Source organism: Triticum aestivum, chromosome 5B, assembly GCF_018294505.1.
Source record: "Triticum aestivum cultivar Chinese Spring chromosome 5B, IWGSC CS RefSeq v2.1, whole genome shotgun sequence".
Taxonomy (NCBI): domain Eukaryota; kingdom Viridiplantae; phylum Streptophyta; class Magnoliopsida; order Poales; family Poaceae; genus Triticum; species Triticum aestivum.
This window is the reverse complement of record NC_057807.1, coordinates 45,957,613-45,972,740: the sequence shown is the minus strand read 5'-3', so window position 1 is coordinate 45,972,740 and position 15,128 is coordinate 45,957,613. Positions and strand designations below refer to the sequence as shown.

At 47.7% G+C, this 15,128-nt stretch overlaps 2 protein-coding genes and 1 pseudogene across 4 annotated transcripts; 2 read left to right on the top strand and 1 right to left on the bottom strand.

Moving 5' to 3' along the window:
* Positions 1-2,428: 2,428 nt before the first annotated feature.
* LOC123114611 (disease resistance protein Pik-2-like) lies at positions 2,429-5,799 on the top strand (annotated as a pseudogene).
* On the top strand, positions 5,479-10,051 carry LOC123110309 (disease resistance protein RGA5). Of its 3 annotated transcripts, none has more exons than XM_044530796.1 (5): positions 5,479-5,693; positions 6,116-6,257; positions 6,455-7,112; positions 7,421-7,577; positions 9,271-10,051. In XM_044530796.1, exons 2-4 carry the CDS (start codon positions 6,133-6,135, stop codon positions 7,439-7,441), a joined length of 804 nt encoding a protein of 267 aa, XP_044386731.1. In that variant the 5' UTR covers positions 5,479-5,693; positions 6,116-6,132; the 3' UTR covers positions 7,442-7,577; positions 9,271-10,051. The 3 variants fall into 3 exon arrangements, with proteins under 3 accessions (XP_044386731.1, XP_044386729.1, XP_044386730.1); XM_044530794.1 differs by having other exon boundaries at positions 5,906-6,257; XM_044530795.1 differs by lacking the exon at positions 5,479-5,693 and having other exon boundaries at positions 5,824-6,257; positions 6,455-6,849; positions 6,949-7,112.
* Positions 10,052-12,102: 2,051 nt separating this feature from the next.
* On the bottom strand, positions 12,103-14,526 carry LOC123110308 (SEC1 family transport protein SLY1). The gene is made up of 2 exons (XM_044530793.1): positions 14,353-14,526; positions 12,103-14,259 (listed from the first exon to the last, which is right to left on the bottom strand). The coding sequence occupies exons 1-2, from the start codon at positions 14,381-14,383 to the stop codon at positions 12,428-12,430; spliced, it is 1,863 nt and encodes a 620-aa protein (XP_044386728.1). The 5' UTR covers positions 14,384-14,526; the 3' UTR covers positions 12,103-12,427.
* Positions 14,527-15,128: the final 602 nt, after the last annotated feature.

Genomic DNA, 15,128 nt, shown 5'->3' with positions numbered 1-15,128 from the left:
TGTGCCGATATCAAGGGTGGTGTAGCCGTGGTCGAGGTAGCCGTGCGAAGAGAGTCGTGGTCGATGTCGGGGTCGGGGTACCCGGTGTCAAGGGAGTCACCGTGGAGCCGCGGGGGCAAGTAGGCGCCGAGTTAGTCATGGGCGCAGTGGTGTCGAGATAGTGGTGCGCCGGAAGGAGGATGGTGTTGATGAGGCGTCGCACCGGGTGTGCCAAACCCAGGGACACATCATAGACGAAGGCACGTGTCGGTGTTGCTAGCACCAGGCATGCGAAGACGGTCGAAGACGAAATTGACGAAGCACCACACCAGGCTTGTCAGGCCCGGGGACATGTCGTGGACGAAGGCACGCATCGGTGTTGCCAGCACCGAGCATGCATAGACGAGGGACCTGCATGAGCTGTACGCCATGTCGAGGATTCAGAGGGGCCAGCAGAGAAGGAGACTCGACGATGGTTGTGTTGGGAAACGTAGCCTGCAATTTTTAAAAAATTCCTACGCTCACACAAGATCTATCTAGGAGATGCATATCAACGAGAGGGGAGAGTGTCTCCACGTACCCTCGTAGACCAAAAGCGGAAGCGTTAACTTAACGCGGTTGATGTAGTCGAACGTCTTCTCGAATCAACTGATCAAGTACCGAATGTACGGCACCTCTGATTTCTGCACACATTCAGCTCGATGACGTCCCTCGAACTCTTGATCCAGTAGAGGTACGAAGGAGTCAATGAGTTTCGTCAGCACGATGACGTGGTGATGGTGTTGGTGATGTGATCCGCGCATGGCTTCGCCTAAGCACTACGACAATATAACCGGAGAAGTAAACGGTGGAGGGGGGCACCGCACTGCTAAACAATTGGTGTGCTTTGGGGTGCCCCCTGCCCCCGTATATAAAGGAGGAGAGGGGAGAGGGCCGGCCCTATGGCGCCCCCCCCCCCCCCCTTCCTTTCCAATGGAGGGGAAGAGGGAAAGAGAGGGAGAGGGAGAAGGAAAGGGGGTGGCGCCCTCTTTCCTAGTCCAATTCGGCCTCCTCCCTTGTGGGGGCGCACCAGCCCCTTGTGGGCTGGTTAGCCTCCCTCCTATGGCCCATATGGCCCATATCTTCCATCGGGGGATTCCGGTAACCCCTCCGGTACTCCGGTTTGTACCCGATACACTTCGGAACCCTTCCGGTGTCCGAATACCACCTTCCAATATATCAATCTTTACCTCTCGACCATTTCGAGACTCCTCGTCATGTCCGTGATCTCATCCGAGACTCCGAACAACCTTCGGTCACCAAAACACACAACTTATATAATACATATCGTCATCGAACGTTAAGCGTGTGGACCCTACGGGTTCGAGAACTATGTAGACATGACCGAGACATTTCTCCAGTCAATAACCAATAGCGAAACCTGGATGCTCCTATTGGTTCCCACATATTCTACGAAGATCTTTATCGGTCGAACCGCAATGTCAACATATGTTATTCCCTTTGTCATCGGTATGTTACTTGCTCGAGATTCGATCATCGGTATCTCCATACCTAGTTCAATCTCGTTACTGACAAGTCTCTTTACTCGTTCTGTAATGCATCATCCCGCAACTAACTCATTAGTCACATTGCTTGCAAGGCTTCATATGATGTGCATTACCGAGAGGGCTGAGAGATACCTCTCCGATACTCGGAATGACAAATCCTAATCTCGATCTATGCCAACCCAACAAACACCTTCGAAGATACCTGTAGAGCATCTTTATAATCACTCAGTTACGTTATGACGCTTGATAGCAAACAAGGCATTCCTCCGGTGTCCGGGAGTTGCATAATCTCATAGTCAGAGGAATATGTATTTGACATGAAGAAAATAGTAGCAATAAAACTAAACGATCATTATGCTAAGCTAACGGATGGGTCTTGTCCATCACATCATTCTCCTAATGATGTGATCCCATTCATCAAATGACAACACATGTCCATGGCTAGGAAACTTAATCATCTTTGATCAACGAGCTAGTCTAGTAGAGGCATTCTAGGGACACGGTGTTTTGTCTATGTATTCACACATGTATCAAGCTTCCGGTTAATACAATTCTAGCATAAATAATAAACATTTATCATGAATAAGGAAATATAAAATAACAACTTTATTATTGCCTCTAGGGCATATTTCCTTCAGGTTGTGGCACCGATCGGCATGAGGCCGATGTCACCAACGGTGGTCGGAGTAGACGAAGTGGTCGAGGAAGATGACGGCGACGCTGGCGACAGGCTGGTGCTGGACGAAGACGAAGGGGGTGGACTGGCGGCGGCGGCGGCTAGGTTAGGAATGCGGTGGCGCTGCTCGAAGTAGGCGAGGAACCCAACAGCGTGATGAAGACCGGTGTGGACGGTGGCGTTCCCTCGCCGAGGGAGATGGCGCGACGCATACCATGGAAGGTCGATGCGCCGTGACGGCGGAGGGGACCGCGGGCCGCGGCGCTACGGCCTGAATGGGCAATGCAGCGGCGGCGGGCAGGTCGGGGCGATGGCGGGTACCGCAGGCCGCGGTGCTACAACCCGAAGGGGCGGTGCAGCGGCGGAGCGCGGGTCAGTGCAACCGCGGGGACGGCCTCGGGGCGGCGGGGGGGCGCATATCGCGGCACTACGGCCCGAAGGGGCGATGCAGCCGCGACGCGCGAGTCAATGCAACCGCGAGGAGAACCACGGGGCGGTGGCGCTACGGCCCGACGGGGCGATGCAGCGGCAACCCGATGCTCGATCGGTGGAGAGGCGTGTTGTACTTGTGACGATCTTCACGGGACCTGCGGAGGCGCGCGCAATCGACGGGCCAGGTCGGTCGCGCGGCGTAGATGGGACGGATCGCGGCGGCGAGCGGGTGATCAAGCCGATTGCGCGCGAGGTCGGGGACGCCACTCAGTTGAGGCGGGGTGGCGACGGAGTCTAAGATGAAACCAGCGATGACGGAACGCGTGGGATGACATGCGGATGAGTGCGTCAGCACCGGCACCCGGGCTACCAAAGCCGCACCTGCACCCGGGCTGCGAGGCCCGAGCGACCAACGGAGCAGCAGCGCCCGAGCTCGAGGCAGCCGATGAGCCTGACGCAACCGGGGATGAGGCTGGCGAGGCACATTGTAGGACCGCCAAGCAGACGCGACCGTGGCGGGTGGCGATGGACGGCATGGATCGACAGGCGGGCCGATGTGCGAACGACGGCTGTGATGTGCCGCCGCATCGCGTGAGACCGTTGGGTCGGGGCGATGCAGGAGTCCGGTCGGAGCAGGGCGGCGACGGCCGGCGTAGGGCGATGGCGGGCCGACGCGTGGACGGAGGCTGGTCCTGACGGGCCGCCTCGGCGCGTGTGGCCGCCGGGTCGGAGGAGAGGTTGAGTGTCGCGCCGATGTCAGAGTAGGGCGGCGGCGGCGGGCAACGCAAACCGACCAAGATTAGATCGGGAAACCAAAAAGAAAATGTCGATCAAGATGACTGGCGGGAGAGAGAAAAAACCGGAACAAGGGCTCGGGAAAAAGACTCACTAGGGCAGCCGGCAGGAGAGAGAGAAAAAGGCGAAGCAAGGGCTCAGGAAAAAGACTCGCTAGGTTTCTCTAGGATTTTTGGAGCGATTTTCGTATAATGGTGCCGTGATTGGTTGATTTTAGATTCGGCTAAAACTCCTCGTTTATTTTCATTCACTTGGTAGCTTTTGTTCATTTGCGTACATTTAATTAGGTCACTGCAAATGTGTGATGAATCTCCTTGCCGTGAGAAAATGTTATATATTGTTTGTGTTCGTGATAATTGTCGTTTGAATGAAGAATTGATGGACACCCAGCAATAGAAGTGTGCCTCCGAAATCTCAAGTTCAAGAACTACCCAGTATTGGCGTGTTTGTAAAACAACTACAATTACTCCGTTTATTTCTTGATGCATGCTACTTCGACGTTTATTTATTTATATATATATTGGCTGACATCTCTTTTTCTAAATCTAAGTTAAGAGTACAACTAGGGTCAAAGTCAGTAGCGGCTTACGCACCTCATTCAAAAATTGTTTGCTCGACAAAAACAGTTGAAGTTCTCTTGAATGTCAACAATATACTGGACATATTGTGGGAGCAGCACCGAATCGAAACAAAAAAATGAATACAAGATATGAACCAAAAATAACAACGGTGAAGGTCAGGGTCATAGACAACAAGGCATAAGAGATTCGCCGTCGAGATGGAGACAAGTGCACAACCAGCAGCACCCCCTATTTATTTTATTTTCTTTGTGCAAGATTTTCCTGCAATGATGGTTTTCTAAGGAAACAACATGACAAATACTACTCCCTCTGTTTGGAATTACTTATCTCAAAAATGGATGTATCTAAAACTAAAATACGTCTTAATACGTCCATTTTCAAGACAAGTAATTCCGAATGGAGGGAGTAGAAAGAAAGGGATGCCAAGTAACAGTCTCAAACTGACCTCAATGACTCCCCTTGGCAACTTGGCAGGGAAATCCTTGCTCTTCTGGAAGCCAGCATTCAACTCATACTCCTTGTACTTACTATCCAACTGAGTACAGGCAAATTAGTTACCGATTTGATATGCAACCAAAGGGAAAAACGAGTAATGACATGTAAAAGGAAACTAGGATACTTAATCACCTCATTCGTAAGATCTTTCAGGAGTCTGGTTTGCCCAAACGGACATGAGTTCTTGCCACTGTAGAAAAGGGAGCTGATCAGGGCTGTCTAGGCAGTTTACTTTATCTTGTACTCCCTCCGTTCAGAATTACTTGTCGTAGAAATGGATGTATCTAGATGTATTTTAGTTCTAGATACAACCATTTCCGAGACAAGTAATTCCGAACGGAGGGAGTACAACCTGAAAGAAAGGTATACAGTCAGGAGGAACTTATTGCTTGAGATCATGGAAGGCTTGGTAAACAACCGACATAATTTTGAAATGAATGTGTTTTGATAAAGAAAAATTGGCTATGTCGCTCTGGGGTTGAGATTTGACTTTGAGGTGCATGCATCCGTCGCGTTTTGGCAGGTGAGATTAGTTGGCTAGCCTAGCCAATAATGCTATTTCATTAGTCTCATACTAGTCTACTAGTAGTATTTGTTAAAACGAGATTAGTTGCATTGCTAACTAAGCTGTACATTGCTCCACGAAACCCAACATGGATGGTTAATTTATATATTTTCAACGTTTGATTAGGTTCTCATCGATACCAATCGCCCAAGGTGCCTTCCTTCTGTGCTCCCAATCCCATCGGCATACATACTATTCTGGCTCTACGACCGGCTTGTAGGTGAAGCCAGCGATTAGGCCACTCCTCCGGAAGCTCAGTGAGCTGCTTACTGGAGAATTCAACCTGGAGAAACGCCGTCCCTTGAGATGGAGCTGGCGTTGATGCACGCCGTCCTCATCAAGGTGGGCGAGGTGCCGCCCAACCAGCTTCACGCGAAGGTCAAGGTGTGGGCGGGCAAGGTGCGCGACCTGTGCTATGGCATGGAGGACGCCGTTGATGCCTTCATGGTGCGCGTAGAGGACGGCCATGACCTCGAGCAGCCGACCAACATGAAGAACAGAGTCAAGAAGTTCGTCAAGAAGGTCTCCAAGCTGTTCCGTAGTGGCAAGGCTCTTCATCAGATCTCCAACGCCATCCAAGAAGCTCAAGATCTCGCCAAGGAGTTGACCGATCTCCGTGAAAGGTACAAGCTCGATATCCATAGCTCAAGCTCGATATTCCCTCCGTCCGAAAATACTTGTCATCAAAATGGACAAAAAGGGATGTATCTAGAACTAAAATACATCTAGATACATCCCCTTTTATTCATTTTGATGACAAGTATTTCCGGCCGGAGGGAGTACAAGCTCGATATCCATAGCACCGACGCTGGTGCTAACATTGACCCTCGCCTAGTGAACATGTACAAAGATATAACCGAGCTTGTTGGCATGGAAGAGGAAAGGGACGCGCTGATTTATAGGTTAGCAGAAGGTGGCGAGGGGTCAAAGCAACAACTGAAGACAATTTCTGTCGTCGGGCTAGGCGGACTGGGCAAGACAACCCTTGTAAGAGCAGTGTATGAGAAGATCAAAACTCAGTTTGATTGCTGGGCTTTTGTTTCAGTGTCTCGAACTCCCGACATGAAGAAAATTTTCAAGGACATGCTCTATGGACTTGACGAGCACAAGTTTGAAGAAATACATAGCACATCAAGGGATGAAAAGCTGCTCATTGACAAACTCCGTGAGTTTCTTGAGCACAAGAGGTACATCTATATCTTCCTCTCTTTTGCATGTAGATCATGTTTCACTTTAAATATACGTCTTCTTTTTTTCTTGTGCAGTCATCTTCTTAATTAGCACCCTGCTGATATTTCGATTATTATTTGGTTTCCTTGTTTCCTTCCAAACTTAGTTGTATCTTGATTGACTTACCCACTAACGCTTCACAAAATTGATACAGGTACCTCATCGTAGTTGATGACATATGGGATGAGAAAATATGGGATATTATCAAGTGTGCTTTATCTAGCAACAATCTTGGTAGTCGAATAATCACAACAACTCGCAGCATCAATGTCTCTGAAGCATGCTGCTCTTCTGGTGTTGACATAATTCATAGAATGAAACCTCTTTCCGATAGAAACTCCCAGAGGCTCTTCTATAGAAGAATATTTCAGAATGAGCATGGATGTCCCGTTGAGTTGGAAGAAGTGTCCATAGATATCTTGAGGAAATGTGGCGGGGTACCATTAGCCGTTATTGCTATCGCTAGTCTACTGGCTAGTAATCAACAGATGAAGTCAAAGGATCAATGGTGCAATTTGCTCGAGTCTATTGGGCATGGACTTATTGGAGGTGATGTTGTGGAGGACATGAAGAAGATATTATCATTTAGCTATTATGATATGCCTCCCCATCTAAAGAGTTGTTTCTTATATTTAAGTATATTTCCAGAAGACTGCGAGATTGAGATAGAGAGATTGATTTGGAGGTGGATAGCTGAAGGTCTTATCCATCATGAAGAACAAGGGAAGAGTTTATTTGAGGTTGGCGAGAGTTATGTCAATGAGCTAATAAATAGAAGTATGATCATGCCAGTAGAGATTGATTGTGACAAGGTATATGCTTGCTAGATTTTTACGACAAATGTTCAGTTTGTAGTTCCAGAACTGTCTTGTGTTGTGTTGTGCTTATTTTATAGTCTGTTGTGAAAAAACTACATAAATAGGCTTAAATGAGTCAAACAAACACTAAATTCGAACAAAAGTTCATTGGATAATCTGGATTATCACAATTCACCTCAATGCCAAGCACAGCCTAAATCTGGATTCTGATGTAGACAGGTATTCATCCTAGTTAGGATTTTGCATCTGCCGTCAATCTCTTCACATCGAGGGTGTTAACTTTAATTCTTTTGGTTTCTCAGCTGCAATCGGAGGGTGCATGAATTAATGATCAAGTGGTTGTCTATGATTCAAAATATATTGTAATGTGGGTGGTGATCCCCATAGCAATACTCAAGTTAAATAAAGTACACCAAATGGCATTCCCTTCCAAAAAAGATGGCCATGTTGTCCCTACAGGTACCTACCAAGTAATCCCTCCCTCTCCATCATATTATGTTTTATATCTGTTGGTCGTCCATTTTCTCTTTTGAGTAACACCCCCAACTCGTAGTAGATGCGCATCCACACCACCACACGGAAAATATGCCTTGGGACATGGTTCCGGTTGAAACCAAACTTCGGTTTGTTTAAGATCATGTGTACTCCCAACTAAACCTCCTTTTACCTCTTTGTACATGAGAGTATTCCCAATAATTCCTAATTTTGTGGCCCACGAGTTGCTTACTGTCCATGCCAACAAATTAACCGAGTATTCGAGCCGTTACCTAATCTAACTAGACATTTAATAATCACTAGAACATACCCAACTAGTTGCAGGAACATTGTAAAAAGAAATGCATGATATGTGCTACAAAGATAACTAAAGTAATACAAAGCAAATGTAAAGTTGTTCTTGGTTCTTACATAAAAAAATACAAATATGAAGTATATAACAGAAGGGTGTAGAAAAACATAAAAACTTCTAAATTGCAGTTAACAAGATGTCATTTGCTAACAAAAATATGAAACATGAACTAAATAGGTACGCTCAAGCAACACTTATATCGTCCATGACAACACAACAATATGACGCCAAAAATTGTAATTTATGACTAACATACATGACTTGCCGGTGTACTCACTCGTGATAGAAAGTCTCTATTAGAAAGTCTCTCTATCAGAGCATATGCCGGAGGAGCATTGTGGATGCTATGTCAGGGCGGAATTAGTGATGCCATAGTTTGTTTGTTTTTTTAAACGGACGATGCCATAGTATGTTTTTTTGAAACAGACGATGCCATAGTTGTCATCAACGATTACGAGTCGAACGACTAGTCTAGACTAGTCGCTCGACTAGTCTATGAGTCGCAAAGTGGCTGTTGACTCGGTTTCTCGTGTAGACTACAAATATGAGTCGAGCCAGTCATCGACTAGTCGACGACTAGTCTGGACTAGTCGACATGTTCGAGTCGAACGACTCAAAAAACTGGGGGAGTATAAATACGATGGCTCATCCCACGTGAGACGAGACCTAATCCTTTCTTTCCTCTCCTCCTCTTTCTTCTTGGCTTGCTGCTGGTGTTGCTCTGCCTCGTTGCTGGAGGACTGCTCGTGCTGCTCTGCTTGCTGTTGGTGCTGCCCTGCTTGCTGCTGGTTGCTGGTGCTGCCCTGCTTGCTGCTGGTTGCTGGTGCTGCTAGACTGAGTGTGTTTCAATTTCCAGGTCCTGAGGTCTGAGCTACAATGTCTACAACACCGGTGATTGTATTGTATACTGTACTTGTATACTTATATAGTGTAATACTACATACTACTACTAGGTATTATTAGTTATGTACTGTAAGTTCAGTGCTACAGTACCATGTCGACTAGTCTCGCACTAGTCTAGACTAGTCTATGAGTCTTAACCTTGGAACGACTCGTCGACTCTTCGACTCGTAAACGTTGGTCGTCATACAAGTAGGAAATGGTGATGTTTTTCATAGAAGTACATGATAAAAACAAGATGTGCACAGAAGCAGAAACTCATACTCGAGCATCTCCAAGAAATGAATTATTGTGCAATGAATCTCAGGGGTAATCCCTTTTGTCAATACATGAATATCCCTGGCTTGAATTTTGATTTCTTTCTCGTTAGACTAATTATGGATGTTTAATTCATTGCTGTTGCAGAGGATCAGAGCAATTCTTTGTTGTGGAGATGAAACACATACAGGAAAGACGAAATTGTCAAACCAGAAACTAACATAGAAAACCAGTTTGATAGTAGCCAGGGCAAAGGAGTTAGCTCTTCTTCCTCCTCTTATCCGGGAAGTAATGAGCAGGACGAGGAGGAAAACGCAATGTTGTCATCCTTGTCCCTTTGTGGGATAGTCAACAAATTAGGTCCAGGCGCGACCTGCGGTTATCTAGCTTCTTAAACAAGATCAAGGAGATGGTACTGAAACATGTGACCACAAACAGTCAAAAATTTGTCATAGTTAAAGTCTGTCACAAAGATGGTTATCTCAATGATGGAACACAGTGGCGGCAGGTTCATCAAACAGATGGATCTTAAGAGTTTGATAGATGGACTCTCTAGTGCTCCGAACATTCCAAAACTCAACTACACTGTGGTTTTCAGCACTGCCTCCAACAGTTTTGGAACCACATCGAAGCTTGTCAGGTGTAGTATCGTGTCCCTCATGAAAGAAGCAAAAGAATTGGATGTCATGGTGCCACCTGCCTCTGCATAGCTATTGTTCGTTTCCATATATTTAATTAGGTCGCTGCAAATGTGTGATCAATCTCCTCGTCATGCGAAAATGTTATGTATTGTTTGTGTTCGCGATTATGATCGTTTGAATGAAGAATTGATGGACACACAGCAATAGAAGTGTGCCTCAGAAATCTCAAGTTTAAGAACTACCCAGTACTGGTGTGTTTGTAAAACAACTACAATTACTCCATTTATTTCTTGCTGCATGCTACTTTGACGTTTACTAAATCTAAGTTAACAATACAACTACGGTCGAAGTCGGTAGCGGCTTACGCACCTCATTCAAAAATTGTTTGCTAGACAAAAACAGTTCAAGTTCTCTTGAATGTCAACAATATACTGGAGCGGGAGCAGCACCAAATCAAAACAAGAACTGAATACAAGATATGAATCAAAAATAGCAATGGTAAAGATCAGTGTCATAGACAACAAGGCATAAGAGATGCACCGTCGAGATGGAGACAAGTACGCAACCAGCATCACCCCCTGTTTATTTTCGCTTTATGCAAGATTTGCCTGCAATTCTAAGGAAACAACATATGGCAAATAAAAAGAAAGGGATGCCAAGTAACAGTCTCAAACTGACCTCAATGACTCCCCTTGGCAACTTGGCAGGGAAATCCTTGCTCTTCTGGAAGCCAGCATTCAACTCATACTCCTTGTACTTACTATCCAACTGAGTACAGGCAAATTAGTTACCGATTTGATATGCAACCAAAGGGAAAAACGAGTAATGACATGTAAAAGGAAACTAGGATACTTAATCACCTCATTCGTAAGATCTTTCAGGAGTCTGGTTTGCCCAAACGGACATGAGTTCTTGCCACTGTAGAAGAGGGAGCTCAGGGTTGTCTAGGCAGTTTAGCAAATCTGGTACAACCTGAAAGAAAGGTACAGTCAGGAACCTATCGATTGAAGAAAGATGGTGTATTTTGTCACAAATTAAGAGGTTAGTTCCTCTCTGTAGACGAGGACAGTGGCAACGAGATAGACAAGGGAAATAAAAGTGGAAGAACAACTGCATCCTGAAAGTTTGATATGCCTTACATGATTGATATTATGTTCATATCCTGCAAGGATAATGTGCGCAGAATTCACACTTGCAGCAAAACTTTGGTGAACTTTGCCAGAAATAGCAGTAGGAGGTCCAAGTTTTGGAAAGGTGCCATGAAATGGTTCAGCCCTCCTACAGAAGGTGGGTCATCAAGATCCAACCTTGCTATCAGGCCACTCGCCTGCACAAAGACAGCCATTTCAGCTTGTATTTACAAGATGTATGCATATTACAAGCACAAAGTACTTTAATCAGAATGTACATATAGCACTGTGAACTTGACAGCAAGAGGGGGAGAGAAGAAACGAACCTGCATGACCTGACCCTCAGGCATGACAAAGGGAATGACACCAGAGACCGGTAGTAACAGTAGCGTGCACATTTTCATGACTTCCGCCACTTCAGCATATGGTGTATCAGCAACCACATGAGAACCATCCGCCGATCAAAACCAAAGAAGTCTGCATGGTGTATCAGCCAACAGCCAGGAAGGAACATGCTCTTTCAGTAATATTATCATTCGGAGAACAGAACTAATTCATGTGTTTCCATACAATTTGCAGTCACAATTACAACTGAAACAGACCCTATATTATGTAGTCCTTCAGTTAGATATCCCCGTAGTGAGGATTTCTCGTGGTCCCTCATTTACATACCATGAGTTGGATTCCAGAGGTTGTGCACAAAATAAGATGATCTTTCTAGCACTTTCTCCTGGAATATCTGTAAAATCAGCGTAATAGGGTTCTGAAAACAAAGAAGCTAAAAATATGCAGCAAAATAGCATGCTGAGGGATGACATCCTCACAAAATGTGTCATTACATGCTAATCCCTTAACTCCACAGAAGAAGATATATTGTACATTTGCACTGCACACATCACCACAACTCACCTGAAACATACAATTGTTAATGCCTTACTATTCTGGGGCAACTAATTCATTGCAACATTCTTTTAAGTAATATGCGCTTCTGCTCCGTTAGCAACTTGTATTCATATGTTACTATTGCCACAGGCACACAGAAATCCCCAGAATGGTGAACCATGCATATTGTTCCAAGAAGGAATTCGTGTAAGCTGCATAAGACCAGAAGGATATGTACTCCAGCATGGCTATACGTAACAATTTGACTGATATTCATAAGAAACGCTAACAAACTCAATTTATCAAAAATATGAGAACAGGTGTTCTAAGATTCCATGAACTGATTGTAGGGGTGTTCAAACAAGATTCCACTAACATTTCTCAAAAGGGGCCAAAAGAAAAAAAAGAAACAAAAAGAAACGAGCATACATGGACTTCTGGAACAGTTGGAACTCTGGCAAGAAATCTTTGTATTGATAACTCATTCAAAGCAGCACCATAAACCCGACAACAGAGAAATTTGATACCATTACACATTAGTCTATGCAGCCTGGATCACTCCTTAGCATAAAGTGTCGGCAAGAGACTATTTACTGCAACCTGTGAAGCTTCAATCCCACCTTAGCATCAAAACATCTGGTAAGAGCATATTTACTGTGGTGGTAGGTTGCTGCTGCCACCACCTAATCCCGCTTTCTGTCCCAATTCTGCGAGCTGCTGAATAAACTCCACCCCATTGAGAATCTCCGTTGCTCCATATATGACATGCTTTGAAGGCTGTGAGCGCTGCCCTAGCTCAACTAAGCTCCTATACTCGATGTAATTTCCACCACCAATCATGAAAACAATTGCTTCTCTGAAGGGTCCTCTAAACTGCCCACCAGTTCCTGATCTAGGGGCCCGTGGATCAAACAAGAGGTAGTTGTCCACCTCTGGGTTTGGTTTCCCTTCCATGAGGGCTTCGACAGTCCTGGTAAGAGCCAGCTGCCTCCCATCTGATAAGAGATTCTTCACGCCTGCTGTCACGGCACTAATGGACTGTCCGTAAAGCTTCTCAGCCCAATCAACAATGTTGCTCCTGCTTGCTGTGCTTGACGCGGCAGCAAATTGCGTGTTCAACGACTTTATCCTCTTCACATACTGGAATGCAGACATGTCTACTTCTGACTCCCGCAGCGCAGCCTCAACCTGCTCAAGTTCAGATGCCGGTGGTGCCTCAAAGGATAGCAGGTACGTGACGGCCAGCCGGAGCTTGTCCTCCTTGGTGCCCTTCCCTCTAAGGAGACTCAGCAGCATGTTCCGATCCACAGTACCATTCACGAGCATATCATTCTCGCACTCATAGTATCCATCCAGAGACCTCTCCTTGATGTGCCCGAGCAACGCAGTTGCAATATTCGTGTGTTTATCGATCATCTTCTTCCGTTCGGTCAGCTCCGGGAGTGAGTTCACCGCATTCATGAGGTGCTTGGTGTTGCCAATAAGATCTGTTCCATCAAACTCAACCCCATCCCGACCACCACCCGTGCGCTGGTTCACCTCGTCCACATCCTGCTTGTACTTGGCGAGCTGCGCTTCTATCTCCTCGGCCACTTTGGGGAATGGCGACCAGCTGTTCGCCACCCAAAACGGGTCCGAGTCATCCAGATCATACTTCTCTGTTGGCAACTTCAGCTTGTTCAGCTTGAAGCTCAGCACGTCGTGGACCAAGGGGCGGTAGCTCCAATCGTGCTGTATCCCCACGGACAGCTCGAAATTCCTGTCAAACAGGCAGAGGACCGGGCGCTGGAACGACGAGGCGGCACTGGATGCAGCCTCCGTGAACAGGTTTGGCTTGGCCAGGAGGTGATCTCGAAGGCGGGCGTCCAGCGCGGCGGCGACCATCTCGGCCGGCCCGCCGCGGGCGCACCTGATGATGGGCACGGCGCCGAGCGTGGCGACGACGCAGAAGAGGCCGAGCGCGACGGCCTCGACGAGCGAGGTGATGTCCGAGTCGGCGGCGGCCGGGTCGTTGAGGGCGACGTAGGCGCGCGGCTGGGCGAGCGAGAAGAGGCCGTCCTCGAGGCAGACGAAGTCGAGGTACTGGTCGGCGACGCGGGCGACGCGGTGCGCGGAGCGGGACGCGGCGGTGGCGGCGGCGAGGCGGTCGAGGACGGGCCTCGGGAGGGAGGTGGAGAAGTTGACGTGGAAGGAGGCGTAGAGCCCCGCGGCGGCGTCGGCGGCGATGCGGTCGGCGTTGGCGGGCGTGGGGCGGACGAGGTAGACCGCGGGCGCGTCGGCGACCTGCTGGCGCGCCTTGTCGATGTTGAGGTGGAGGGTGACGCCGTGCTTGCGGAGGTCGCCGACGCGGAGCACCGGCGAGAGGAGCGAGATGCAGGGCCCGTCCATCACCAGGATCTTGTAGGCCTCCTCATCGCCCTCCCCGCCGCCGCCGTCCGGCGACGGCTGCTGCTGGTTCAGGTGGAGCATCCGCGTGATCAAATCTGGATCAGAGACGCAACAGAGTTGTCAATCAGGGGACGGCCACCGGTGGAGATGAGGCAGGGGGGAGCGCCGCGGGATGCTTCGGAGCTTACCGAGCTGCTTCTTGCGGAGGCTGAGCGCCATGGCGGTGCTCCGGCGGGCGACCGCCGGCGGAGATCGGATCTGGGAGGGGAGGGGAGGGGAGGGAAGTCGGGGACAGAGAAGAGAACTACCAGCAGTTTGGCGAGTGAGATTGTTTTGTGGGCTGCCACCTCATTTTGGGTCCACATGGCAGCCTCGTAGCTCTTTTTGTTTCTGAGAAATCCACCTATTTTGTTGAATGAAACCACAGCAAACGTAGTCATGAAGGAGCTCGCCAGCAGTCTAAGTGATTGACCAGACGAATACAAACACGGTTTAGCCATACAACTTCATTCCAAGTTCAAACCAGCAAATTCAACCTAAAATGGAACCAACCTGAAAAGGCATCCTCCAACACTACCTACAACATCATTCTTCAATGGTGTTGGCAACGAGAATCTTGAGTCGCGAAATGGAGGCGGCCAGACGAAAATCGCGAAGAAATGAGCAAGCATCGGGTGGAAGAGGACGGTCGCGGCCCTGTATCCCGAATTCTTTGTCCGTGTGTTGAGCAAAGACTACTTCGGTCTTGACGTAGCCGAAAGTCATCTCTTCGGCTGACTGCCCAGCGAAGACGGCTCTTCGGCCCAGACCGGCTACTTCTCGGTCCATAGGCGATGGAAAAGGTATCTCCGGTCACGCGCTGGACGGAGTGATCCTCTTCAGCCTACGGAAGAACGAAGCAATCTACACATGGACGACGGGGTCATAAAACTGAAATATCTAAATCAGGGTATACATTTTTGTG